At 45.8% G+C, this 27,783-nt stretch overlaps 3 protein-coding genes across 5 annotated transcripts; all 3 read right to left on the bottom strand.

Moving 5' to 3' along the window:
- Nucleotides 1–829: 829 nt before the first annotated feature.
- On the bottom strand, nt 830–5,344 carry map6b (microtubule-associated protein 6b; the record flags this gene model as incomplete). The annotated part of the gene is made up of 3 exons (XM_079731712.1): nt 830–1,064; nt 2,964–3,177; nt 4,620–5,344. The coding sequence occupies 3 exons, from the start codon at nt 5,342–5,344 to the stop codon at nt 858–860; spliced, it is 1,146 nt and encodes a 381-aa protein (XP_079587838.1). The 3' UTR covers nt 830–857.
- A 1,043-nt stretch (nt 5,345–6,387) lies between these two features.
- Nucleotides 6,388–10,649, bottom strand: thap12b (THAP domain containing 12b). 3 transcript variants are annotated; one of them, XM_079733383.1, is made up of 6 exons: nt 10,340–10,649; nt 9,596–9,716; nt 9,395–9,502; nt 9,258–9,294; nt 9,000–9,130; nt 6,388–8,593 (listed from the first exon to the last, which is right to left on the bottom strand). In XM_079733383.1, exons 1-6 carry the CDS (start codon nt 10,426–10,428, stop codon nt 6,704–6,706), a joined length of 2,376 nt encoding a protein of 791 aa, XP_079589509.1. In that variant the 5' UTR covers nt 10,429–10,649; the 3' UTR covers nt 6,388–6,703. The 3 variants fall into 3 exon arrangements, with proteins under 3 accessions (XP_079589509.1, XP_079589510.1, XP_079589508.1); XM_079733384.1 differs by lacking the exon at nt 10,340–10,649 and adding an exon at nt 10,207–10,315; XM_079733382.1 differs by lacking the exon at nt 10,340–10,649 and having other exon boundaries at nt 9,596–9,896.
- A 1,282-nt stretch (nt 10,650–11,931) lies between these two features.
- On the bottom strand, nt 11,932–23,968 carry dyrk1ab (dual-specificity tyrosine-(Y)-phosphorylation regulated kinase 1A, b). Its single transcript, XM_079733387.1, has 11 exons — nt 23,162–23,968; nt 19,549–19,745; nt 19,125–19,217; nt 18,818–19,006; nt 18,497–18,644; nt 18,112–18,398; nt 17,682–17,828; nt 17,365–17,505; nt 16,910–17,213; nt 16,230–16,354; nt 11,932–15,880 (listed from the first exon to the last, which is right to left on the bottom strand). Exons 2-11 carry the CDS (start codon nt 19,666–19,668, stop codon nt 15,290–15,292), a joined length of 2,145 nt encoding a protein of 714 aa, XP_079589513.1. The 5' UTR covers nt 19,669–19,745; nt 23,162–23,968; the 3' UTR covers nt 11,932–15,289.
- Nucleotides 23,969–27,783: the final 3,815 nt, after the last annotated feature.

Raw genomic sequence — 27,783 nt, 5'->3', positions numbered from 1 at the left:
CAACATGCATTATACGTAGAAAGGTCTTCAAACGCCCTAGAAAAATCCCCATGGATCCCCATGGATGGTGTCCTACACAAGCTAACCGACGAGGTCTATATGGCCTACTACAAGGTGTGGTACTTGTCGGTACCGAAAATTGAGTCTTCGTCCATGCAAGCTGTGGCAATTATATTACAGTACATTTGGTTCCTTAGCAACCAAACGGATGAAACCAGATCTCTCCGCGAACAGTGAAATGGAGCCCAGGCCCATACAGCACGGGCACTGTTACCAGGAAATGCAACAGCAGTTTAGATGTTGTATCAGCAGCAGACCATAGGAGTCGATACACTTTCTGAAATTGAAAAGAAAATCACTGACAGTGTGGACAGTCTTAACGTCTCATTAGCGTTTCAAAGAGATTGCGATATTTCGATTTTAAGGGGGGGAAGGAAAGGGTTCCCCCCCCTCCTCCCCCCCCCCCCCCGTTTGCTAAAATGTACATCAATGGCTTTAAGATTCTTAGCTTGAGTTTTAAAGTATATAGAGGTACATACATATGTCAAAATGTGTGCAAATAAGGTGCTCAGATATATAGAGAAAGCAGCTATGTGTAGAAAACACATACAAAACAGCCTCACCCACGAGGTGGTTCGCAGTTAAGACACTCACACACATACAACAAACACACACACGATAATCGTCGCCAACCGTTGAGGAGCTAAACAGAATACCAGTGTGAGCAGCCAGGGGGAGACAGGGGAGCCGGGTATTAAGGAGCAGTCGGCCCAGACAGAGGGGTGAGACGGGTTAGTGAGATGCACCTGGACAGGGGACAATGGGGATTAGGATGGAGAACACTGAGGGCGATGTGTTCAGTGCTTTGCTTCGGCCAGTCTGTTGCTCATCTCTTTGCTCTTCTTGGTGACCACGCCCTCGGACGTGGGGGTGAGTGGGGAAGAGGCCTTCTTCCTGGCCGGCTGTGCACCGGCGGCTAGCTTCTCCTTCGTTTTCTTCACCATTCTTCCCGTCGTGGTGGTCGGTGTCTTTTTTGGTTTGGAGCGAGACGCTGGCTTGTCGACCTGCTGGGGAGCCGATTTAGCAGATTTAGCAGCGAAAGCGTAAAAAATAATAAAAGATATAGACATCACTGATGATGACGATCTTTGGATTCATTCGTAAGAGGAGGCCTCTCTGGCTTTAGGCTTCCTTCTTTTCATGCAATACATACCCCCGTTATCCAGTCATTACCAATGATTGCCCAAATGTCGCCAGAGAGTGACGTTTGCATAATGCGGTTAGTGGGAATGGAGCCGCGAGTAACTCTGTAAAGATCATGTGGATCCATGCCATTCTTTTGGTGTTTCGGTGATTAGTGCAAAGCTCTGTACCTGTGATGATTACACCTGGCCATGGGAGAATACCAACATTCCCGTTATACAGTCGATATGGTATGCTAAACGCTGATGGCGTGGAATGGTATCGTTGCCAAATGCCACGCACTTATCCACATGTCTGGTTTCAAACACACTCCAAGACCACGAATGTGAATAATGTGTGTGTTGCCATTACACATCTATTGCTGAGTGGTAACCAGAAACAGGGAACTGTTACATTGCAATAGGCCTCTTCCACTCGGACTCAATGTGAGGCCCCTGTCATCCGTCTGTCCACTCATTCACACCCGGTGGAACACGTTGCAGTCGGTATGTTATTCACTGGAGTAACTGCAGCTCATCAACAGGTGGTGAGGTAGGAACGGAAGGTGGGCATACAGTGATAAGTTGCAGTTTGTCAAAGGGACTAGTAACTAGTGGCACGTGTGTGTGTGTGTGTGTTTGGTATTGTGTGTGTGCGTGCGTGTGTGTGTGTATGAGTGTTTGCATATGAGTGTGCACGTGCATGTCCGTATTTGAGTGTGTGCACGAGTGTGCACGTGTGTTGAAGAGTGTGTGTGTGTGTGTGTGTGTGTGTGCATGTGTGTGTGCACATGTGCATGTTTGTGTGTGTGTGTGTGAGTGCATGTTTTTGTGTGTGTGTGCACAAGTGCATGTTTGTGTGCACGTGTGTGTGTGTGTGCACGCACAAGTGCATGTTTGTGTGCACGTGTAAATCTGAGGTCAACCTCCATGCCTTCCATAGAAAATAGGGAACACACCTGACTACAGCAGATTTAGTACAGAGCTGCTTTCATTCTCTGAGAGGTCCTACAAGAGTGAGAGAGGGAGTGGCCATATAAACACACAGCATGCACACACACATTATGTTAACATGCATGCGGAGAGAGGGCATTTATTCACACAACAATGATGTTGACTTGACAGATTAATGTTACACATTAAACATTCACAGTTGTATTCTAGATGGAAGATTTCATGAAAAGATTCTGAAAAAACAATCTATTTCTAAATGTAGCATGGGTTAAATGATTAATGTTATATTATTCACGTTGTTTTGTCTTTCTAAATATTTTTTTTCTCAAATAATTGTAATTACATTATAACAGCCAGATAGCAGCCTTTGTAGTAAAAATGTATTTTTTAAACTACTATACTTTATTTATATGGTTAGGGTGAGGGTAACGTTATGTTATTGAACATGTTAACGTTTCCTTTGCGTTATAAGCCCCACCCATGACTGCTGTTAAGCTATTTAAAAGAGTGAAGAAAAAACAACCTTGAGGGCATTGACAAAAATACAATAGATTGTGTCAAACCAGTCCATTAGGGTCATGCCATCCTAATAATGGGTTATTTGGGGGGGGGGGGGGGGGGGGGGGGGGGGGGGGGGGGGCGGCGATAGTCTTCTCTGACATCAGTGCATTACAATAAAATAGAGTGAATACAAGATGGCGATGTAAGAGAGAGTAACACACGGTATCCAGGTCCACATGTGGTGACCTGACCCGACAGCACTGTGCACGTGGCTCTGTGTGTGTCTGCCGCTAACCGAATGCTCTCCGTGTGCTGGGGTGCGCTCACCTTGGCGGCCTCCTTGCCGGGCTCGTTGTACAGGCTGCGTATCCTCCGGCGGTCCATCAGCTTGTTGTCGGCGTTCAGCAGCTTGCCCTGCTCCCCCTTGTAGGTGGAGCTGTAGCTGGTCTCCTTGCGGACCTCCACCCCCGGGGGCTGGAAGGGTGTGGACGTCTTGAAGGACTTGGTCGGTTTCACATCCTTATAGGCCTTGAACTCATTCCTGGAGGAGGAGGAGGAGGAGAGGGAGGAGGAGGAGGAGAGGGAGGAGGAGGAGAGGGAAGGGGGAGAGGAGTGGGGAGGAGGAGGAGGAGGAGGAGGAGGAGGAGGAGGAGAGGAAGGAGGAGGAGAGGAGTGGGGAGGAGGAAGAGGAGGAGGAGAGGGAGGAGGAGAAGATGGAGGAGGAGGAGGAGGAGGGAGGAGGAGGAGAGGGAGGAGGAGAAGATGGAGGAGGAGGAGGAGGAGGAGAAGGAGGAGAGGGAAGGGGAAGAGGAGAAGGAGTTGAGGAGGTTGAGGAGAGGGAAGGGAAGGGGAGTATTGCGAAGAGGAGATGGAAGGAGGAGGTGGAGGAGGAGGAAGAGGAGATGGAAAATGGAGGAGGAAGAGGAGATGGAAAATGGAGGAGGAGGAGAGAGATGGGGACACGGGGAAGAACAAAGGAGGAGGAGGAGATGGATAGGGGAGGAGGGAAAGAAGCGTTGAATAAAGAGGAGCGACAAGGGGAGGAGGAGCAGAAGAACAACAAAGTCAGTGCGACACAAAGCTAACTCTTTCACAGAACAAACTGAAGAAAATCACATCTATCTATCACATCTATTGCATGAGTGGTTAGTGAATGGTCGTTTTTAATCCTTCATCAGGCGATTCAATCATCCTAAAGTAGTATTTGTAATGATAATGCAGAAACCTCTGATGGGAAACTATTACCATCACAATCAAAAATTAGATTTGTTCCAATCTCATGAGCAATGTTCAGACAGACTCAATACTCATTATCTTGGGAAAGAGCTAATTTAATCTATGAGCTCTATAGCAGCTTTAAATCACCCAATTATTTGCCTTCATGTTATCTGATCAACCTCTCTCATCAGACTGCACAGAAGTCAACCTTTTGTCAACATGTTTGCATATTTATTGATTAAAAAAAGCATATGATTATATTATAGCCAGTGCTATATCAGAGATCAAATGTATGAGACAAATCTTGCCAACATTTGACCATGATAATTCTACCTAGAACGTGCAAAGCCATTCTCATCTGCACAAAAGGCCTACAATCAAGCCCACTTTTAATTTGTTTAAAATAATCCAGTTCCGCAAACTTCAAATCAATTCTTTACAACCACTTGTATTCATAATCTATCAAGAAATTGGACGACTCATTTAAATGATTTGTTTCACACTTTGAGAAAGAACACTGAGTATAGCTGTTCCTAATCCATGGTGGTAACATTAATTAAAAACAATGTCTTTCTTGCCACTAAAAGGCGTGCCTGCGCTAATAGCCTATTACCCCAGGGGAGGGGGGTCGCTATTAACTATTCAACTACCAAGGTGCTAATATGCATGGCTGCAGCCTCAATTTCCCCAATTCATCAGAGTTCGGGCCCACAAATCACTTAATTTCCCCCCCCCCCCCTTTGATCCCTTGACAGGCCGACTTACCTGTAGCTACTCCCCGTCGACACCACCTCCTTGATCTGTCTGTTGAGAGCGTCTGCGGCCGCCCGGCCCTTCCTCTCGGCACTGGCATCCGAGGGCTGCAGCTTCTCCTCCGGTTTCTCAGCGGTTTTCCTGTCTACAGATTTTTCTCTCTTTGCTGGTGTTGTTTTCGCCACCTCCTTGAATTCTTTCTCCTGCACCTTCTCCTCGATTTCACTCTTCTCCACGCCGCTCTCAGCCTCGGCCGCGGCGTGCTCCTTCTTGCTGCCGGCGATACCCTTCCGGCCGCTGGAGGTAGTGGTGGGGCTGGGCTTCGGTATCCAAGGGTGGTCGCCCTTTTTGGGGATAGGCCATGGCTTGTAATCCTTCTGATACTGTGTTTCCGTATTGAACGGGCCCGTACAGGGGTGGTACTCGTTCCTGGGTTTGCAGCTGGGCTCGGGACGCACTTTCCATGCCTGGTAGTCTTGGCGCGTGACGGAAGCAGAGCCATCTTTGCCCCCTGCGGCACATGACGCCTTGGACTCCTGGTCCCCGAGATGAGGCTGCGTTTCTATGGCGATGGGGCCGCTCCTCTTCTGTCTGGGTTGAGGATGGTGGGGAAAATGCTGCACGTCGGCGACATCCGAGTATTTGGTGAACACTAAAGGCACCGCGATATCTCCTTTGTCTAGTTCGCTCCAGAAGCGGTTGATGCAGCAAGCCCGCGTGATGCACGGCCAGGCCATGATCGATGGAGATTTGCTAAAAAAAAATATATTACACAGATTGAATCTAATGTGGTGTGAAACGCAGTCGACTTCCACACAATAGGCCCGAGTTAGCTGTCCTCTTACGAATCTGCGACCTGAAAAAGACAAGCCCCTCGCCTTTGACTCAGTAAAATGCTAAATCGCAGATATTCACCCTACTGCGTTTCCCTTCGGTCTTCTGAACCGATCTGAAGAGGATTTCGGGTAGACTGGGTGTTCCTTTTGCGAAGGCAACTAGATCATCTCAGGCTGCACTGGGTTTGGCGGTCGGCTGGTGTGGAGCACATTGCTTGCTGCTGGTTGCGCATCAAAACGACCCCACCCACATGGACGCTCCTCGGCGATGACCGCTTTCTGCACTATGAGTTTGCAACAGCGATCACCTGGTCCGTCGCTGCCCGGCCCGTGAGGTGGCTTAACCCCTCTCTACACCTTACACACACTTTAGGGAATTATATCAACCGTTCACTACGGATATACTGGATGGTAAAGAAACTAATTAAAATAGCAGCACTTCCAATATAATTGCAAATGCTTTAAAGTGTAATGACATATTTGTGTACGTGTATTTTTCTATGAAGGCGGCGAAGTCAAGGTTATTTTTGATACTCCTCACAGAAAACATGCACGCCTATTTGTGATAAATCTCAACCACATGTGGCGTCATCCCTTTAATTGATCATAGCCTACAGAATAAAGAGGAAGATATTAGACATAAGACGTTAACAACAATTGCCACCCAGATGCTTACCCGTTGGTTGCTGGAGCGGTCGATATTCATTTAGGTGACGTTTGAAATCCTAAGTGTGTTTCGACGTTGTCATACAATTCCCAACATCAGTTTTGTTGATTCACTCAACAGAAAAGGGCTTTCCACGCCAGAAAAGGGCTTTCCACGCCACTGACGTGACTCATTCCAAATGTCTTGCACCGCTTTACTCCATTTTATTTGTATTTAGGTTCCACCAAACTCTGAGAACAACACCCATTTAAAGATAATCAATTGGATTTAATACAATTATATTGAAACAAAGAACATATATATATGCAACGGGCTATATTTAATATGAAATGGATGGACAAAACATGAGCCAAAATACACTGACTAATATTTCATCAAAACCCAATGGATCCCTGTTGACAACCCTAAACATTGTGGAAGGGCGAAGCACATAACAAACCGACCACACCAGCATTTCTCCCTCTTCCGGATCAGGGAGTTAAAAAACAACATTTTCTTCTATGCATCTGCTATTAAAGTCTCACCATAAAGACCTAATAAACATACGTCAGTAATAAATGTCTTCAAATAGCCTCTCCCACCCAATCTGCACCTCATGTGGTTTTGGTGGTGGTGAGTGTGGGCGTGTCCTCCTCCATAGGCTCCTCCTCCCCAGCAGGCTCCGCCTCCCCAGCAGGCTCCTCCTCCCCAGCAGGCTCCGCCTCCCCAGCAGGCTCCTCCTCCCCTGTAGGCTCCCCCTCCCCTGTAGGCTCCCCCTCGTCCTCCGGGTAGAGCCGGCAGTACTGGTCCACCATGACGTCCAGGTCGTGCCTGACGTGCGCGTTGACGTGCAGCACCGCCATGCTGCGGCTGCGCTGCGCCGGCGGCGTGGCCTCCAGGTAGGCGCGCAGCCGCCGGCTGGCGGGCGCCGCCTCGCCGTCGTGGTCGAACCTCAGCGCGGGCAGCGCCGAGAGCACCTTGAGGAAGGAGTTGACGTTGGGGAAGAACTTGACGTCGGGCAGCTGCAGCGTCTCGTGGATGCTGGTGGGCAGGCGCACCTCCTTGCCGCGGTGCTTCCACTTGATCCTCCAGCAGTGCAGCTCGGCCGGCAGGGTGTCGGGGCTGGGCAGGTCGTGGCGGTACACGTCGGCGTTGTTCTCCTCCGACGTGTTGAACTTCATCTGGCCCATGACGGCCGGCACCAGCGACAGGCACTTGAGGGCCTTGAGGTTGCTCTCCGAGAACATCTCCTCCACCTCCTGGATCACGCCGCGCATCACCGGGACGGTCACGTACTCCTTGAAGTACGCCTCCGCCTGGACGTCGCCCGGGTCCGCCGAGCGCTGCTTGCGCAGGAAGAGGCGCGGCACCGCCGCGGCGACGCCCAGCTCAGCCGCCAGGCCCGCCGCCTCCTCGAACCAGAACTCGTGGTAGACGTCGACGTTGTCGATCACCTCGTTGAGCGAGTGCAGGACGGCGGTCAGGCTGTTGGCGGCGAAGAACACCTCCTGAGTCTCGCCCTGGAGGTTCCTACCGAAGGCCCGGGTGTACGTGAGCGTGTTCTTCAGTATGACGACGGTGACCACGAACTCAAAGTCGGCCAGGATCTCCGAGATGGAGTAGGCGTCGGCGACGACGTCGCCGGGGAACCTGCCGCCATCGTTGTGGCGGACGTTGTCCATGCAGAGCACCAGCGACTCCAGCATGTCCACCATCAGGTCGAAGACGTTGTGCTGCTCCGTCCAGCGGGCGCGGCTCGCCTGCCTCAGCGCGCTCTCCTTCTCCTCGTTGCCCTGGAAACAGCTGGCCAGGGCCTTCTCCAGCTCGCCCTGCGCCGACGGCCGGCGGAAGAACGCCTCGATCTTCCGGAGCGCCTCCATGACGTTCTGCACGTTGGGGAAGGGCAGGCTGTTGGCCAGGTGGATGTTGAGCGCCGTGGTGGAGCAGGGCATGTGCAGGGCCAGGGGGTACTTCTCCGTCAGCATCACCGCCACCGCCTTCATCTTGGTGGTGGAGGTGCCCGTGGCCTTGTGGGCGTGGCCCCGGCAGTCCTCCATGCTCAGCCCCCAGCGGTCGCTCAGCCGGCCCTCCAGCTTCTCCACCAGCAGCTGTTCGCTCTCCTCGAAGGGCAGCAGGTCCAGGAACTCCTCGCGGAGGAGGTTGCGCTGGTTGACGAAGCGCAGGAACAGGGGCAGGTGCTTCTCCCCGTCGAACTCCACCAGGTCGCCCGTGACCAGGGAGAAGAAGCGGCTGTCCCTCACCTCCATGAGGATCTCCTCCCGCACCGTGCTCTCGCACACCTCCAGCAGCTGGCCCTGCTGGGCGTCCGAGAGGTGCCGCGCGTTCACCGCCGTCCCCTCGAAGCGCTTCCTCAGGCCCGCGTCCCCGGCGTTCATGTGGTAGTGCAGCAGCATCTGGAAGTTGCTGCGACAGTCGGGCTCGCTGACGCCCGCGGGGCGGTCCGTGGTCAGGGGGATCCGCTGCTTGCCCAGCAGAACGACGACCTGTTTGTTTGTTTTTTTAAATAAAGTTACGAAAGAATAAATAAAACAGGGACGCTTAAATAATAGTTAGCTACAAAGAAAGACACAAATTAAAATGAACTGGCTGACACTTGCTTCACCATTTGAAAAGGGGAATGAAAAGGAAATATCATTCATTCATTAAAATGTAATTAATCTCACCCCTTCTCCCTAATTTATTAATCCATAATGTTATCAGCCTCCTAATTACTCATAATTCCATATAATTCAATTAGTTATCAATAGTTAAATTCATTTATCTACGTATTTATCTAATAATATTATCTAGCTATATTTTAATACGGGTATTAACCACACATCAAATATATAATAGCCATAAAACATTATCTAATTGAACATTCAATATTAAATAATACTATATATATACCTTGAACAAGGAGTGCAGGTACTCTCTGAACTCCTTCTCCTCCGGGGACAACTGGGGATCGCCGTCATTGGTGCGGCTGTCCTCTGCCGTTGAATCCTTTTTGGACATCAACTGTGTGATGGAAACGGCCACTGGACGGGGACACAATGAAACATGTTAATCAACCCTTTGGCAGAACTGTGTTCATACTCCTCTGACCGTGGGATGTAAATACGATGCAGGGAGGAACTCTCGGGAAAACACCTCGTGTTCACTTACATCTCCTCTCTTTAATCTTCCTTATGTCCTCTTCCGTCTGGAAAACAAGTGGCAGCGGCGTGCATGTTAATCAAATCGCAAAGTCTGCAAGTCTACAAAGCGACATGTCAATGTGTCGGAGAAAAATAGTTTCTTACGAGTTCTTTGATTTGCTTGCGAAATCTGTTGTGAGGATTTGTCAAGTGGCTTGTCAGATCGAACATAGTGGGGATGGCTGTATCCTTCAACACCGTCCGATACAGGCTCTGAATGTACAGACAATTAAAAACAAACAGATCCGTCAGCAAACGTTGTGTGTTCTGAATACATCCAGTGTGGGGTCATTGTTCAGTACTTACAGTTTTGCAGACCATTGCTGGGTCAAAGTGTTTGGCACACAACCTGTAGTGTTTGTTTAGCTGTTCTGCTGTCTTGGCCTCTAGATCTGCCCGGCGACAGTTTTCTACCCACATTCGGCATCTGTGAATGCAATAACACCAGAAAACAATATAAACTGTGGATTTAAAGCACCACAGCAAGGAGGACGGGAGGAGCACAGGAACAAAATGAATACAAATAAAGGTTTGACAAGTTGATTGAATACCAAATAAACAAATTAAAATAAGCATTTATTACAAAAACGGTTATACTAGGGTAACAATTTAGGTCATTCACTGTCAGAACCTTTTGGCATTAAAACCATGAAGGCAAATAACCTGTTATATTATACCACCGTTATAATATGCTTATATAACTAGATGTAGTATTTGTTAAAAGTTTAAACAAAACAAAAAAACATTCCCAGGATTTTCAATTTCCCAGGTTTAGACTTCAAACTTTAGGGGGCGCCATTAAGTGAGGTATTAAAGCTGACATCCAAACTTGTCCATGTCGTTTATCGGCCTTAAGATGATTTAATAATACGAAAAGAAAGTCGAAAAGCACAATGGGCATTGTGTGTAGCAGAAACCATTTATTCTCTCAGGCTGTGGGGTTGTGGGGTACTTTACAGGCACTACTACACTGCTGTTAAGCCAGCGTGCTGTCGCCTGGCCCCACGTTGTACCGGACCGTAAACACCGCATCCGTCGTTAGTTTCCTACCGTTCGGGGTCCCTTGGAAACCGAAAAAACGCCAATTCCGACTGCGTGCTCTTCCGCGTGCAGTTCGGAGCCGCGCAAAAATTGGGCATTCTCCCTCTTACCGGTGGCTAGCGCACAGCTAACATTAAGTACCACATCAAATGAGCTGCTTCGTTTATTAGGCAACTATAAGGCTATGGCTAAGACAGAAGTCGTAATCGATACTTATTTCGGGGGGTGGTAAAACATCGGCCGGCAAGTATAAATGACAGGTATGTACACAGGGAGTATAAACTGCGGGCTGGATTCAAAACAGCGGACTGAAGTTCTTCTGCTCGGCGACTTCCGCTATGTTTCCGGAAGCTCTACTTTGGGCAGGATGATGTCTTCTTTTTTTCTTTTTTTTTACTGATCTTGATTAATTCCACAATTTGCTCTTCATAACGTGTGCTTTTTTGTAGATCCACTTAAATCGACGTGTTTGTAAGGTATATGGCTTCTATAGAGCTAGGTTTAACTGTCTTTGTCATCTTTGTCAAAAGTTTGTTGCCGGACATATTCCTAATTATTTCGCCTGTGTTCTCTGTTCTCTGCTCCCCGTATTACCCCTCCGTTATTTTGAATATACTAGATTATAAACATTAAACTCAGATTTCCAGTTTATGTAATTTGAGGATATGCCCTTTGGACATATAGGACATTACATGACGCTTTTCTACTTGACCACGTAGCACGTGTCCCTTTTAACTTATTTGAGTATCCACCAATAGAGTTCCTCATTAAGATAAGATCCAGATATTATAATTCTATCACATAACAAGCAACATAATCCTCAATAATAGTCATATCGTGTTTGCGATTATTCAAGCTATTGGTTTGGGACTATATCACGTGGCTCGTTGGTCTAGGGGTATGATTCTCGCTTAGGGTGCGAGAGGTCCCGGGTTCAAATCCCGGACGAGCCCAAGTTTTAGTTGATTCACTATTCTTTATCTTTAAAATAGAAACTGAATTAAAATAAAGTATTCGTGGCACCGTTCATTTACACATCTAATAAGGGCGTGCTCTATTAAACGTCAACGTATTTGAATTAAATTACTTCTACGTTACTTGGGAAAATTAAGATTTATGCGATACAAAAAAATACTTGCCCGCAAACACTTGTATTGATACAATAACATTGCTGCCAAAATCCCTAATAATTATTTTTTATGTGTTTTAGAAAAAGCTATGGGCTCGTCCGGGATTTGAACCCGGGACCTCTCGCACCCGAAGCGAGAATCATACCCCTAGACCAACGAGCCACGGCATTGCTACACGTGAAATATATGTTAATAAGGGTGTCGTGACGATTCCTACGTCCCCAGATAACTAAAGTTCTTATGGGGTTAAGGACTGGGATACGTACAACATAGGAAGTAGTCAATCATCTTGATTACCATTAAAACAACGACACGGGACGATATACGTTCTATGTACATATGTAATAAAACGGCGTTGGGTAATGAAGCTATACCAACAACTGTGAGAACATTTTGCAGGAAACAGACAAGAATAAAGACACAGAACAATTCAATTAACTTCTTTTTATATATCATACATAAGACTGTCTTAATATAATACAAAGGGCATTGTCATAAACACAGCAAAGTCTTGACTAGATCTTACAATCTGTGGATACATGGACTTATCCTTTCCCCCATGCTGTTCAATTCTATAGTGCATGATGCATGTACAAAAAGTGATAAAATGTGAAATAAAAAAAAATGAAGGAAAAATATTCAAATTAAATCAGAGGATTGAGACTTTTGTTGGGTGGTAAGATAATGTTAACAAGTATACTGATTTGTGTAAAACCCACAAACTAAACAGGCTTATGGAAAATGGAACCTTTTTTTTTCCAACCATGTGCTTCTCATATAACCAAAAAGTAAAGTTTGTGATGTACATGCACTTACAATATACCCTGTGAACATTAAGGTTTGAAGATCTAGCTTTCCCTGTTTGATTCAAACCCTACCTCATAATGTTGTCCTGATGCAGTCAAGTACCACTGCCAAAAGGCAAGGTTTTGCCACTAAGAAAACAGGAATTCCTGCCCACCGAATGGTCACCAGATTGACAAACATAATCAACATACCAGCAAGGAGCAAGGTAGTGAGTTCTATACTTCCTTTATTAAAAAAATATAAATATATACATAAATTCTATTTCAACTATTAAAAAGGGGCTGCATTTCATGACAACTGCTCTAAATAAGAGGTCAATCAGCATGATCTGAAATAGGCGCACACTTACGAGTCACTGCAGTCAAATTTTTTTTTCAGTCTTTATTTTGGAATGTTAAGTACCAGTATGAAGGGCCAGTAATCAAATCACTGGCGAATTCTGAATGTCTCAAATTCTATGGGGTATGAAAAATGATTGCAAATTTGCAATTGACCTTGACATCCAGATAAAACCCCAATCAAGTTATAGGTAGCTTTACATTTATATTGTGGAAATAACAAGTATGGTATTTTTTTTTGTCTGTATGATGTTCTCCCCTCTAAATTGACACTAAAATGACCTTCGACCCTGGCCTCTGCTTAAAAGGCGGTTGTGGGCAGGTTTTTTTTCTTCTGTCTAAATTTTTCAAAGTTGATAAAAATGAGTAACAGAAAAAAAGAATGCACTTTTTAAAATCCCTGATAAAAAATAATTAACAAAAATAAAGAAAAAATAAACCTAAAGATTCTGGTTATTGACTGTAATGATCTGAGAGGACATGCAATGTCTGCCTAAACCAAGCATGGGATTGTGGGCTTATGGGCAACGGTTTCCCTTTAAATAGGACCACAATCACAGGGATCTGCCCTACCACATGAGCACAAGACCATTCCAAACTCAACTCTGATCTCCCAAAGTTATCACCATCCTGCCAGAACCACGACCTAAGGTCTCCATTCATGGCAGAACTTAGCACGTTGACCAAATGATGTATGAAAGGCAGCAAAACCCTTTGAAATAGTATGATGGGGGGGGAGGGAGGGGCAAAAGAAAAACAACGACACAAATAGAACGCATTAGTCTCTTTTTCTTTTTTTTTCTTCTTTTTTTTTTTTTTTTAAACCATCAGCTTCTATCCTGCTACTCTGGGGCCTGCAGAGTAACTACCAAATGTTTCTAAACATACCAAAGTTTTTAAAAGACTCCCAAAATAATCTACCAATTAATATGGAAACAGTTTTGGTAAAACGAATCTGGTCATAATACACAATAGCCAACGTTCTCGACGACGGTCTCCGGTTTTGCTAAAGTAATATATTGCAGCTGTTGTTTTTTTTTGTATTGACGTTAAAATAATTATGATAAACTTTTGCGTCAAAAGTGGTGAACTGCTACATTATTGGTTACAGACACCTATATGCTATAAAACAACTGCTTTGGTATAAAAACATATCCAAAGGGAAAATAAATTCTTGTAAAATTCACAGCATAATTTGAGGAGAAAAAAGGCAGTCACGTAACATTTTTTTTCTTCCGTTTCCACGTTTTGGATGGAGAGACTTGTGCAGGTGGTTCTGATGAGGAACTACATGCAAAAGGGGAAGGGGGGGGGGGGGTAAGTAACAAAAAAAAGCAAAAAAAAAAGGGTAGACTCTGGAATAGATAGTTCTTTCCACTGCAAAATCCTTAATTAGTGAATAAGATTTTCAAGGAAGTAATGTTTAGGAGGTTGTTGTGTACAATAAGACCCTGTTATGTGGGGCCCTGCTTGAGAAGAAAAACTTTGTAGAGAAAGGCCTCAAATTACCATTCTTATTTACCGTTTTATGTTTGTTTTAATGTCCTTAAAGAATTAAGGGCTGTCTAGCGAGAAAAATAGAGAAAAGCCATCTTAATTCAAATAATAAACGTCCAGCTCCGTTCCATTCCAAGTCCGTGAGTCGTAAGGCCAAAGGGTTATCCAAGAACCAGCCACTGACTGTCCTGCTGCTGCTGCTGCATGCGTGGGCGGGGTCTCGTTTCGGGGCCCCCGCCCACCGCCGCTCTCGTCTGTGCCGGGCCCTGGCGCAGCGTGCAAGGCTGCGGGCCCCTGGGGCCCGAGGGGCGGCCCCACCACCCTCCGCTACCGACACCGGGTCGGTGTCTGCGTCGGCGTGCGCGGGGGGGGGGGGGGGGGGCGGGGAAGGGGGGTCTCCTTCCTCCTCCTCCTGCTGCTGCTGCTGCCGCCCTCGCTTCTCCAACCCCCACCCCCACCGTCCTGGCCAGCACGTGCTCTAGGGACTCCACCGTGGTGTGTGTGTGTGTGTGTGTGTGTGCGTGCTCCCCTTTTGACAAGAGTTACACCATACCGACCGACAACATGAAATATCACTGCAAACACTCGCCCCCGCCCCCCCCTGCCCGCCCACCCCCTCGTCAAGCTACAGGATTTACAAGCAGCTCTTAGGTAAAATTTCCATTAAAAAGTAAAAAACAAAAAGAGGGCAAACAAAAAAACCACAACCCCGGGAACGGTTAACGTCAGGCGTTCCAGGGCCTGAACCGAAAGAGGACGCCGGGCGCGTTACCGCCGACGGCTGCCTGTAAACCGGCCTCAAGCGTCGTTCTGAAACGCTCCTCAGAAGACTTTGCCACATAATACCATACGGTGATTGTGATTACATGGAACTGGTGAAATGGTAAGATGGACGTCTCGATCTCACTATGGTTATTCTGCAATATTACTTTGTGCCTAATGATTGCAAAAGAAAAGAAAGAAAACGGATGTAAATTACATATATACTTTTTAACCTCCCCCCCCCCCCCGAAAAAAAAGGTTCTTTTTTTTTTTTTTCCTCTGTAGTAGCGGTTCAGTGATATCTCCCTTCTGACGCGAGCAGCTTTTTGTTCTCAACACACCTTGTAGTAAAAAACACCACCTTAAAAATGACGCACGGGGGGGGGGGGGGCGGGGTGGGAACACACGGCCAAATGTCAGCGCAGTCACGAGCTGGCCATGGAACTCTGCTGCACACACACCCCGGTCATCGGAGACTCCTCTCGGTCCATGCCCGGCCTCAGGCCCAGGTGGCCCTCGCCCAGGTAGTGGGCCGGCCCCGTGTTTGTGCCCATGGGGAACGCGGGGTGCGCCGCCATGCTGCCCGTCTCCTGCCGGGGGTTCGAGAAGGCGCCCAGCCCCATGCTCAGCCCACCGTTCTGACTGAAGTCCAGGGCGCCCACGGGCAGGTGGCGGAGCTGGTACGCCTGGTTGCCATGGTTCCCAGTGGAAGAGGACGATGTGGAGGAAGAGGAGGCGGAGGAAGACAGGGAGGTCATGGACAGGTGGCCGTGCACCACCTCCATGGAGTCCTGTGTGGAGGAGCTGTGCGTCGGGGAGGTGTAGTGGCGCGGACGGGGCCTTGTGGCCATTATCTGCCCGTGGTGGTGGTGGGGGTGTGAGTGTGGATGCAGGGCCTTGGGGTGCTGGGGGGGGACGTGGAAGGTGGTCTCCTGAACCGGGTGGGTCTCTCCAGTGACGGACTCTGGGACCACGCCGCCTCCCCACACCAGTGGAGGAGGGTAGGGCTGCCTCGCCTGTGATGGGATTACAATACACCACGGCGTCGTTGAGAGGAGCTCTTTCAATGTTCTGGGTTAGTGAGACATGACGATAATGATAATAATAATAATAATAATAATAATAATAATAATAATAATAATAATAATAATAATAATAATAATGTCTCCAAGCGGGGTTATCCCCTTCCGTTTTGAAGATATTCAAAACCTTTTCGTAAACATGAACAGTAAATAAAACATACAAAATGTGTTAACATGTGGTTGCGTTGATAATCCACCGATACAGGGGTCATCCGTTATGTTACATTACAAGACCTGGAAATGGACCTTCCCATATCCTCTACGCCCACCCTCCCTGACTGACCTGTGGGCAGAGGCTGTCGCCCTCGATGGCGGGCATGACCGGCCCAAAGTGTCCTCCACTGTGCAAGTGGTGATGGGTCGGGTCTGACCTCGCTCGGCCACTGGTACTTGTCCCAGACGACCCTCCTTCAGGGGTAAACACAAGGTTCATGAGCGCATCGCAAACTGTTACACAAGCAGAGCACGCCCCAACTCACTGGTACCACCATCAGGATAGTACAATGACCGGAACACCAAGTGAGGTAGGAGACCAACTACAGATACAAAATACCGTCTTATTGTAAAATAGATGTACAGAATAATACACTTATATGATAATATAATGACATAATAATACAAAGATCAGTAGGGAATTAATAGAAACACTTCAGAGGAATAGCTTAATCCCTATCGCTTGATTCCTTTACGGTCATAATAATAATAATAATAATCTGCATTTACATACCACTTTTCAAAGCAGTCAACGCTATACACAAAACGATCCAATTAGCAACCAGGGGATAATTAGTTGGCCATGTTGGTACAAGGGCCCGGGATTGGTATCGGGCCAGGAGTGCCCCGGGATCCCTTATCAACCACACGTGTATCGTAGCGAACCCACGGAGAACACGCACGGCCTGAGCGGTACAAAATCCACCCCCCCCGCTGTCTATGACAAAGCCAGATTAAGGGGGTCCGCACCTGAACTCGAGGAGGTGCTGGACGTGGTTCCTGAAGACTGGGACTGCTCCAGCGCGGGGCTGGTGGACACGCTGCTGCTCGTGTTGGTCCCCTCGTCGGCGGTCTTCTTGAAGAAGCTGTGCTGCAGGGCATAGTAGGGCTGGATGCGGCTCTTGGGGTCGTAGTCCAGCATCCGCAAGATCAGGTCCTTGAACTTCAAGTAGTCGGCAACCGCGTGGCCCGACTCGCCCGCCCGGCGGCCCCCGGGTCCGCCCGCCTCCACGCCCAGGATGGAGTGGAGCTTACGAGAGGCTGGGGGCTTGTACTGTTGAGGACGGAGAAGGAGAGAGGGAGAGCACACGCAGGTCAGCCTCACGACGCACCGGCAGCGGGCGGGTCGAACCCGCGCGCTGATTCAACCGCATGCTCTATCCGATGGTTCGTGACAGAGATAGCATCAGCACTGATTGGATTACCCGTTTGCCATCTTTGGTCTTCTTTACGCTCCATGTACCATCCGAGAGCTTCTCAAAAAACTTCCTGGCCTTCGGAGCTAGGTCCATTATGTGGTTCGGTGGGATCCCGAGCACTTCTACGATCTTGTTCATTTGATCCACCTGAAGAGGGGGAAGCGTCGGGTTAGCGACTACGTCGTACAAAATGAAGGCCATATAAACCTGGATATTTACAAAAGGTACACCAGAGGTCTAAACACCCCACCACTTCTGGATGTTAACCTCAGCGAGACAGACTTCGAGCTGAGCCCCTCGGTTCGTAACGTGTCGGAGCGTACCTCATTGGCTCCACTGAAGAGGGGCTCCCCCGTGTGCATCTCCACCAGAATGCATCCGAGGGACCACATGTCTATGGCCAGGTCGTACGGCATCCCCAGGAGCACCTCTGGGGAGCGGTAGAAGCGACTCTGGATGTACTGGTATATCTGCAGAGAGGAAGGAGGAAAAGGCCATTACACCTCCGCTTAACCAGAGCTCTAAGTTGGCATTAGCGTAGAATGCGTAACAAAATAAAAGAGGGTTGTTGATTGTGCCTTTTAAGACCTGGCAGGACAACTGATGGAAATTAGCATGCGCAGCTAACTCTGGCTTATTTACAGCAAGCGACTTGTCTGTTAATCAGTGGGCATCGTCCCCATCAACTAAATAAATGTAAAAAATAAAAATATCTGTGGCTTCGATAAAACGCCAAGACTCCGGGCCACGCACCCTCTGTCCCAGTTGGCATGAGCTGCCGAAATCCACGATCTTGATGGCGCTCCTCTTGGGGTTGCAGAGCAGGATGTTCTCGGGCTTCAGGTCACAGTGGATGATGCTAAGCTCCGGTGTGGCCAGGAAGAGCAGCGCCGTGCACAGCTGCTGGGCGAACTTCCGCGTCAGGTTGAGGGAGACGCCGCGGAAATTGGTGTTCCTCAGCAGGTCGTACAGGTTGTAGGAGAGCATCTCGAACACCAGGCAGAGGTGGTTCCGGAACATGAAGTGACGCTTCAGGTGGACTGTTGGGGAGGAGAGGGGTAAACAGGGACGACGTGTGGTAAAGCCGCTGGTTTCCCTGGATACAGTAAAGGTATTAAAGGTTTTCATTTCCTCTTACCTATGTAGTACTTCATCTCGGTATCATGTTTGTTCATGAGCTCTAGGAGCCGCACTTCAATCTGCGCTTGATTGAGGAAAGCTTTCTTGTTCTTAATTATTTTAATGGCAACCCATTCTTGCTCTGCACGGTCATATGCCTTCACAACCTGCAGACATCAGAGGGGGAGAGGGAAAACACCGATTAAAATCGCGAAATATTTCACTGGAAACGTTATTTAATGACATCGGGACCAATCGTAAATAGAATTTCAGGAAGGACAACTCAAATCAAAGAAACTTCAGAATGAACATCTTCAAGTGCACGGGCTCGGCGACGCACCTGTCCGAAAGACCCCTTCCCTATCAAGGAGTCGATCTCATAGCGGTCCATCCACTTCTCCCCGTTCTTGACGATGTAGTCATAGTTGTCATCGTCGTAGCCATCGTTGAAGACCTTCCTCTCCTTCTTGTGGCTGGAGTCCTCGCCCTGCCCCTGTTGGTGGCGACGCTTCTTCTTTGCATAATAAACCTGTGGCGGCGAAACCGGAGGAGAGGCGGTCAGCAAAAAAACAGTAATCCTCCTTTGTGAGCTTTTTAACGCAAGCGTCACTGTGTAACTTAATTGAAATCCAAAAGTTGACACGAACCTCATTGATGTGTTTGTATGTTTTGATAAGGTCAATGGAGAGCTTCCTCAAGGGAGCCGAAGTTGGGTCACGAAAGCACTGGGGCATGTGCCTCTGAAGAAGAACAGGAGAGGCCGAGGTAAGAGGTACGCTTCGTATTAATAGCACGTCCACACAGACGCTGCATTCAAATGTCCCCTTCACGTGGGGGGACAACTTGTTTTAAAGCATTTCATTCTTCATAAATCCCTCGCTTATTAAAAATAATCATAATCATCGACAGTAGTCTGGTCGCTCGCTTTGTTATCATGACAGTATTGTACAGAAAACAGCCTTGCTCCTGGTAAAATGCAACAATGTAAATTATATGATATCAGGTTATTATTATTATGGTGCACCGGCAGAATGTGACCAACTGCCGTTCATTAAGGAGCGCGGGTTCTACCTGATTGGCAGTGAGCTGTTGGGTCTGGTCGCTGTACGGTAAGACCGCAACAGATTGGTCAGTGCTTGGCTGGTGGCGGTCACTGTACTGCTGGTGCGTATGGGGCATTGGAGCAGCCATCTGAAGACCAGCAGTGTGGAAAGAAAAAGAGGGCGCAAGCCGGACGGACGAAGGTTTGCATGCTGAAGTCTCTCCTCCTGAAGGGAATTAGGATCATCATGAGTTGCACGTTAACTCAATTCAATGTGGGCTACAGCAGAACACTGGACGAGCCGCGCAGCAGGGTTTCCGTGTGTGTATAGAACAGGCCTATGGGTTTTTCTGTACTAGACATCATTAGGCAGATCACTGTCCTTCAAGATATCTCAGAACAGATAACAATACACGTAAAACCATATGGGATATGCATGTTACTATGTAGTGCCTGTACTGGCTTTTGTATGACAAATAGCTAGGTTTAAAGAATCAAATGCCTGTACGAAATCTAATTTACAGTATATACATACATGCACACATAAATGTTACCATATCAAGCATTACAGTTTGAATACACAACAGTAATCCTAAGAATATTAAACTGTTTTGTTTTAAGAGCAAATAATGATATAACATTATTTTCCTGTAATTTACAATAAATAAATACATGAATGCATTAAAGAATGATCACATAATAGAAAAGAAGACATATAAATCAACCTTTGCATGAAAAAAGGACCAAAGGAGTGGCTTTAACAGTAAAAAGGGATGAAAATAAAACCTATCCACACTGTACAGTGAATCATCCTTCATTTTAAGCCAGAAGGAATAAAAAAAATATTAAATAGCATGTTCAGCTATCAGCATCTCTCTCCAGACAACACAATTCACCAGTGCTACACAGTAACCACTATTCAGAATCCCAGCAACAGCACCTAATTAGCATAGCCTATCACCACAGAGATACAGCGTGATTTGGCAAGCCCATCAATGCACAGACCAATCACAACGCAGTATGCAAATAGCCTACTTTTGTTGCCAGGGCAGAGCTGCTCCCATTTTCCAATGAGAAAACAAGAAATAAACAAGAAATAAAATTGAACTTTGGCACACTTAGACGCTGCTTTCAACACAAGAGCCTGACAGCAAAATAGCAGCACAGCCCAAAACCTGCACTCCATCTGAGAGCGTTAGAAAACGTTAGAAAGCTGACCCAGCTGAGGAAAGGGGAAGAATACAGGTCCAGTGAAGGAAATAAAGGATTTATAAGAGGCAAGGAACATAGACGGTGGAATGGAAAGATAGATGTACAATGTCAAATTGTCCCATAAATATATATTTATAAATAAGAAATCATTGTATAGATTAAATTAATTGTATTTGAATTGTGTATATTTATATATATAAAAAATTAAAAAGCAGATATTTTCATTGAATTTGAGATGGATCATTTTACAAAGCATCTTACAAAAGTATATATATGTATGATATAAACGCTCTTTTAATATAAATTAATTGCAGTATTATCAAGTTAACAGATAGACATGGGATTGTAACCCACTTCCTTAAACGCAATTTCATGTCCAGAATGTCAACAATGCTTGATTTAAGGTTAGGTGGAGGCAACAGCCATAAAGTAAGCATAAATCTATGTATGTATGAAGGAGTGAAAGGCCATCAAACCCTTACCTAGGACCCAATATACCCATTTGAAGATTTACAGTTTAATATAGAATTGGGCATGTTGTAAGCACACTTTTTAGAAGATTAAACACTGTGTCCACCAAGGAAGATATAATTATTGGTTCAAACATTATTGTGCCTTCCATCCAAAAGGTTGATGTACTTAACAGCTAACCTGGATGCATCTTGTCCTGTATTAATTTCATATCATCTGGGGCGAGAGTCCAGCAGCGAAGCTCAACCCACTACAAAAAGTAAAAACTGAATATTATCATTGGGAATCTTTGCTTGGATTTTACTTTGTTGTGGTTCAAATTTAGTTCATAGGCTGTTAGGTAAACCTAACAATATACATTTAAAATGTGTAATGTAATATGTTTATAGATGTCAGGCAGGTCAAAGAAGCCAGGCAGTGAGAGAGCTGTTTACTTTTTGTCCAGTTAATAGCATTTGTTCCCTGGAATGTTCATGAACACAAAATGTGGGCCATTTCTAAAAGGAAGTTACATATATAAAATGAAGCGGCGTGAGGAAGGCAATGGTCAAAAGTCATCAGTTAAGACAAATGTTGTTGTGGATTGAACATCACTGGATGTCTCCCCTGAGCATGTCTGCTTTGAAATGTTAAAAAGATGTCAGTAGGTGAAGATATCACGACCTGATAGGGATCAAACAAAAATATATATCCCATTTAGAAAAGTTGTTAGGATACATTCTTTGAGGCAGTAATTGAAAATGCTCCAACAATGCTCCACCAAAGTTCAATAAGTACCAACACACACCCGAGGAATCTCCAATTCGTCTGAACACTGACACAATCTACAATTCAAATCATACATCCACCACAGCATACATGTTGAGATCATTCTCCGTTTTCAGTACCGACTTATGAACAGTTCCCTCTGTACCGTCTATTCACCACAGCATCACCGGGGCCTAAATATGTGTAAATATAGCTAGCTAGCTATTATTAGCCGTCACGTATCAGGACCAAATCACATCTTTAACACTCTTTATCTCGCATTCTCACACCAGGCAAATATTAACAACCATTTCAACGCCAAATAAACATGCAAAGGCCAAAATCATCCATAGACGTAATGCATGGGCATCGGGCTCCATGGCAGCACTGTACTTACAGTCGATGGGCTAGATCTCGTCATGGCTGGAATTCAGAAAGCATATTCAGCCTCTTTCGCGTCTACCTCCGCTACATACCGTGTGTAAATATCGCAATATTGCAATATTTTAACCTGCAAAAACAGCTCGATTTCCACGAATCAGGGGTACGGGGCCGCTTCCACTCAACGCTAGCCACCGCCGTTAACCGTCAAGCTAAAAATCTGCGGGACAAGCGAGTAGTCCACCTCTCAGCCCTCCGCCGTGCAGCTAGTGACGATGTGCCCAGCAGCCAGCGGGTTACGGGCCCGTTCAGCGGGCTCGTCAACAAGCCAGCCTCCACCACTAGCCAGGTTAGCCCGATAGTTAGCCAAATTAGCAAAGGTGGCTGGGGGGGCTCACCTCCACAGTGAAAACACACACACGGCAACAGTGGAAGTAACGAGACACACAGCCCACAGCACATCGGCTATCATTAAAAAAATGATCGCATAGATCGCAAGGTGAGCGGTGCCCGTCAACCCAGGGCGCGATGGGGCTGACTGCTAGCTACCTAGCGCCCGGGCTTGTCCTGTCCAGTGTTAACAATGGTTCGTTGACCTACTGCCTGGACGGACCGGTACCACCAGCCACAGGGACGGCGGTGGGGACGGTAAATGTAAGCTGGCTGTCATATCCCTGACCAGCAGCGCTGTGTGACTGTCGGCAGACGGTGCCGTCGCCCCTCCGAGCCGCTCCGTCTACGGTCAAGACAGGCGGGCTCGTCAAGGGCTGGGGGAAAAATGAATAAGTTGGACAACAGCGTGGTTTTAAAAATGGTTAAGATTGCACTTACCCCTGATGGCACGATCTTCATTTAAAGTCCAATAACCTGTATGATGAGGCAACTTATCCAGTTTGAGATTCTCCCCTCCCTGCGCGGTTAGCCAGGGACGTTAAACCCGATTCCCCTTCCTCTTCACCCCGGCGAGGTCTAGAACCATCCGCGGCCGGCTACTCCACCATGCCCACCGCACTAAGTCTGCTCAGAATCCGAACGGGCCACTCAAGGCGTCTTTGAGAACAATCAGCTGGTGACTAGCTGCCCGCTAACGTTAACTAGCACGCATTACTCACTAGCTAACCTTAGCCGAACGGGCTAGGCTAGCGAGTTGACAAAATGAACGCGGCTAGCATTAGCCCCGTCGGCTAGCTTTAGCTCCTTTCCTCCGAGCTAACGATTAGGAGCTGCCCGCTAAATAAACCTCGTCGTAAATTCCGATTTGTCGTGTCTCTAGTGCTAGTTTCCGCGACGGCTATTTTTTCGACAGACGCGACCGCTCGGCTGAATCCCGGAGGTCTGGATCGCGTCGGAAAAAGCGTGTCCTCTGATAATTTTTTGGATAAGAATTTTATGTCAATTTTCACAAAATGGCGCGCGGTCCAAACCTGCGCAGTGAACCGGCCCGGTGGACCGGAGACGCGGACCGCCGCCGCCGCCGCCTAACCGCCTAAACTCTTAATAGATCGTTTGCCTCTTGATTTTCATGATCCGTTCCACTCGACGCGTTTCTTTATCGAAAAATGTCAAACATATATCCAGTGACAGCATTATTCCGGCGGGAAGGGAGAAGATTTGAAAAGACTGAGGCTGGGGGGGAAAAAAACCCTTCTGACAAAATGGCGATGCTCTGGCTTGTTACCATGGCAACTGTCAATCAAAAATTAAAATACCCCGGATGTACCAATGACGAATAAAATCTAACTAAGCACAGAGTTGTAGTCTCTCATCATAACTCTGGTTTTTTGCTCCTTCTGATGGTCTGATGCCAAATAAAGAGATCTGAAGGTTTGGAACGTGCTTGTTTTCATGGATGTCCCTAGTTTGTTAAGCATTTATTTATGTTTTAACAATGGAATATCCCAACGAAAATATACATTTTGTCTAAGGGTATGCATGCATGCTTGCCCTGTAGTTGTTTATGTGTGTGTGTGTGTGTGTGTGTGTGTGTGTGTGTGTGTGTGTGTGTGTGTGTGTGTGTGTGTGTGTGTGTGTGTGTGTGCGTGTGTGTGTGTGTGTGTGTGTGTAGGCCTGCCTGTAATGGCTTACCAAACCTACAATTTCAACGTGATTTCACAAGATAAGGTGATAAATAATATAAGAATTGGAATACCACAAGCAGTAAAAAAAAAAAAAAAAAAAAAAGAATGCACATAGACTAGTGAAATAATTACGGTAATAATATATTTCTACCATTTGGTGGTCATTAGGACGAGAACAGTGGAGGCCAAACACTGAAATCAATCCGTTGAAACAGTGCCATCTCTGGTGAAACACTGTCATTACAATTGCTCTTTCTAAAAGGTTAAAATTGGAAAGGGGGTGTCACTCTGCCAAACTGCTTGCGTTTGATCGTCTCCTGTGGCGCTATCGCTGAGGTAGGCCTATGATTCAAGTGTTTGATTGCTCATTACCAGATTCAAATAAGATTTATTGTGGACATTGTGTCCCGACTCCCAACTCCATGTTCTTATTGTTAACTTTGCCAAAACATTTCTCTCCAAAAATGTGATTCCTGCCAATACAAAATCACAAAGGACAAACTTGACCAAGAGCTTAGTTTTAGGAAACATATCTACAAAATGTCTCATGATCTTCCAAGTCAGGCCAACAAGACAGTGGTGTACTCGTGAATGCTGACAGTGTGAACAGTATGGGTACAGCTGTAGAATAAAGAAGAACTGTACTTTCACAGCACCATTTGTTTGCCAGTTACATACTCTTTTAGTTTGTGTCCTAGATGATTCCGTTGGCCTTGTTAATCTTAATAATAAAGATTGCCTTGCCTTAAATCAGTTATGTCCTTCACATGGATTTTAGTCAGAGTTATGTAAAGAACATGTTTGTTTGAACATATTTGACTTTGTTGCGTTGGAGTCACTGCACTTGGCGGTAATCGTACTGCCAATAATACTAACTTATTTTTACCTTTGTTTATTTAACTTAACCTTTGTTGGTGATTCGTCACTCAGTCCATTAGCTTTTATTTAATTTGTCATGTGGAGCTAAGGCTTCACATTTGTAGTTCCACCATTATTGATTGTAGGCCTTCATTGTAGTGGCATTGGACATAAGAGTGGCTCTGACATGTCCCTGCACCTCAATCTGAAGGGTTTAGTAAAACAAAAATGATGTTGTTGCTTCTACTTTAATCACTTATTTGTTTGCCTTCAGAACATGTATGCAGAAAATTTCTAAAAATGTGTTAAAAATCTCCATATCAGTAGGACAGTAGGACAGAAGTGTTCCATCTGGAGCTGTCATGATGAGCCTCATGGCCAATATGACAAACAGCCCTCTAAATAAACTACATCCTAAATGTGAGTGTGCCCAGGAATGGAATTTATCTCCCAAATGACCTGTGTGTTGGACAACCCCTTAATTGTACACTTGATTTATAGGATATATTTCAATGCCATTAAATATTATTTTAGTTTGTGGGTACGTTGATTCTTAGTTTCTTCGGATATATATATATATATATATATATATATATATATATATATATATATATATATATATATATATTATGGTATGCGTGTGTGTATAGATACGATTTGTTTGGGCTTGCCTCGGTGATATGTTGTTAATTGATTAAATGGATTTTTAATTCAATATTTCTTCAACACGTTTGAATGTTTTACCCTGTTATATAGCCCTTCAGTTAGTGACGTTTGTTACCCTCTCTTCTTGTTGGCCTACAATGGCGCGTGAAGTTCTTTGGTCAAAAGCTCCAGACTACAATTGCTAATAGTGGGTTATAAAATGTTTAAAGTTGGCATGGAGAAATGTGAAGTATGTATCTTTCTATTAACCGCTAATAAAGAAAATGACTGGAAACCCTTTAATGAATTATCAAATATAATTATCTCATTTTATGTTTTGGACATTTTTTGCACAGAGCTTCATTTATTGGGGCCATGAACTCTGTGCTTTGTGATGACGCAGTCAATCAAAAACTTTTATATCCCGGCTGGCAAATCCAATTAAAGAAACCACGGGTGAATACATGAGGGATTGGGAATAGTTGGACTCACACCTTACTTCCATCATAGTTATTGCTGAAAAGGCGGATCCATAAAATATCATGTTATACTGTAGGCCTACTTCTCCACGATTTACCTGACAAATTTGTCATTTTCTTCGTCCAGAAGAGGGCACTACAACTCTTATTTTGGCACATTTTGAGTTGAATCCTTTTTGTATATTACACAAAAAGAAATAAACACAAAGAATGCCTGGTTTATAGGCTAGAATTATTGAAATATTTTTGTTCCGACTTATTCATGCCTTTCTTGCATTCCACACGTTTTTTTTAAATTATTATTATCTACTTTTTTGAATAAAAAACCTCATCCTCTATGTAGGCAATATTGCTGCTTTCCTGGACATGTGTGAAACTCACCCATATAATGTATTTACTTCAAGGTCTTAATCATTTCTATGTTTTTTTCAGAGTAGGCCTACAATGCAGTTGAAACCAGCCGGAAGAAAGCGGAAATGTCACTTCATTACTTCATCATACATTTGGTTTCATCACATAACATAGTACCGGCACCGAAGTGCATGCGATCTTCTCACGCTCAAAAGGTGTAGGCTATAACTACACCTTAAGAGCTTTATTATGACTCCAATAACCGTGAACAAATTTGACGCTTGTGAAAGTATTCATGGCTGGATAAATCTTTCTGCAGTTTTCATATCAATGTCAATTTGTCATTGTTAAGGTTGATATGCTCTCTATGTTTCATTCAATCTAAGTGTGAGCTTAATTCCCAGGGATCTCACGTCTGATGGCGTCCACCTAAACCTGCGTTCATCTGGAACAGCTGGCTGGCAATTGTACAAAGGACATTTAAAAGCCAGAAATCGGAAAGAAGTGATCGAAAGAAACGATCCATGTTTCACATTGATCGATGGGTTAACTGGAGATCAATATTTGCCATCCGCACATCGCTTACCGTGTAGTGCGTTTCCTGGTCACAACACACTCATACCCAAACCATTAGCAGTGCCTCTGGTCTAAGTGGTTTTGAAACAGCTCCACACACTAACACCAGATGCTTGGCATTTATGATCCCCCATCACTTTTTACTGCCGCTGCCATTGTGCGTGAAGGTTTTAGGGGTAAGACATGCTGTCCACGGCCACCGTGGCGGCCCCTCCGGAACCTGGAGCAAGGAAGTTATGACCAATGGCAAAACAAATCAAGTTTAATTAAGTCTGTGCTCCGGTCTCATGGTGGCCTTTAGATTATTTTCACCCACTGGTTCCATAGTGGACCAAAGTCAAATTGTTTATGAGGAGAGAAAGGACTAACAGGCGTGGAAATAAAATCATATTATGGGAGTATTACTTAAACATATTTTAAAGGTGTTTAAGTGTGTTGGAATGTCCAACACACAAAGACATGATTA

Source organism: Pollachius pollachius, assembly GCF_949987615.1.
Source record: "Pollachius pollachius genome assembly, chromosome: 3".
Classification (NCBI taxonomy): Eukaryota; Metazoa; Chordata; class Actinopteri; order Gadiformes; family Gadidae; genus Pollachius; species Pollachius pollachius.
The sequence above is the reverse complement of the archived record's forward strand: the minus strand, read 5'-3'. Positions and strand labels throughout refer to the sequence as shown.

Excerpts from the sequence above, each read along its gene's own strand:
- thap12b (XM_079733382.1), bottom strand. The coding sequence starts at position 9,865 with ATGCTTATTTTAATTTGTTTATTTGGTATTCAATCAACTTGTCAAACC. Across the intron at positions 9,503-9,595 it reads CAGCAATGGTCTGCAAAACT|AGCCTGTATCGGACGGTGTT; the intron begins GTAAGTACTGAA and ends CTGTACATTCAG. Across the intron at positions 9,131-9,257 it reads GAAGATTAAAGAGAGGAGAT|TGGCCGTTTCCATCACACAG; the intron begins GTAAGTGAACAC and ends GTCCCCGTCCAG.
- dyrk1ab (XM_079733387.1), bottom strand. The coding sequence starts at position 19,668 with ATGGCTGCTCCAATGCCCCATACGCACCAGCAGTACAGTGACCGCCAC. Across the intron at positions 17,829-18,111 it reads CATGCCAACTGGGACAGAGG|ATATACCAGTACATCCAGAG; the intron begins GTGCGTGGCCCG and ends TCCTCTCTGCAG. Across the intron at positions 16,355-16,909 it reads CAGCACCTCCTCGAGTTCAG|GAGGGTCGTCTGGGACAAGT; the intron begins GTGCGGACCCCC and ends TTACCCCTGAAG.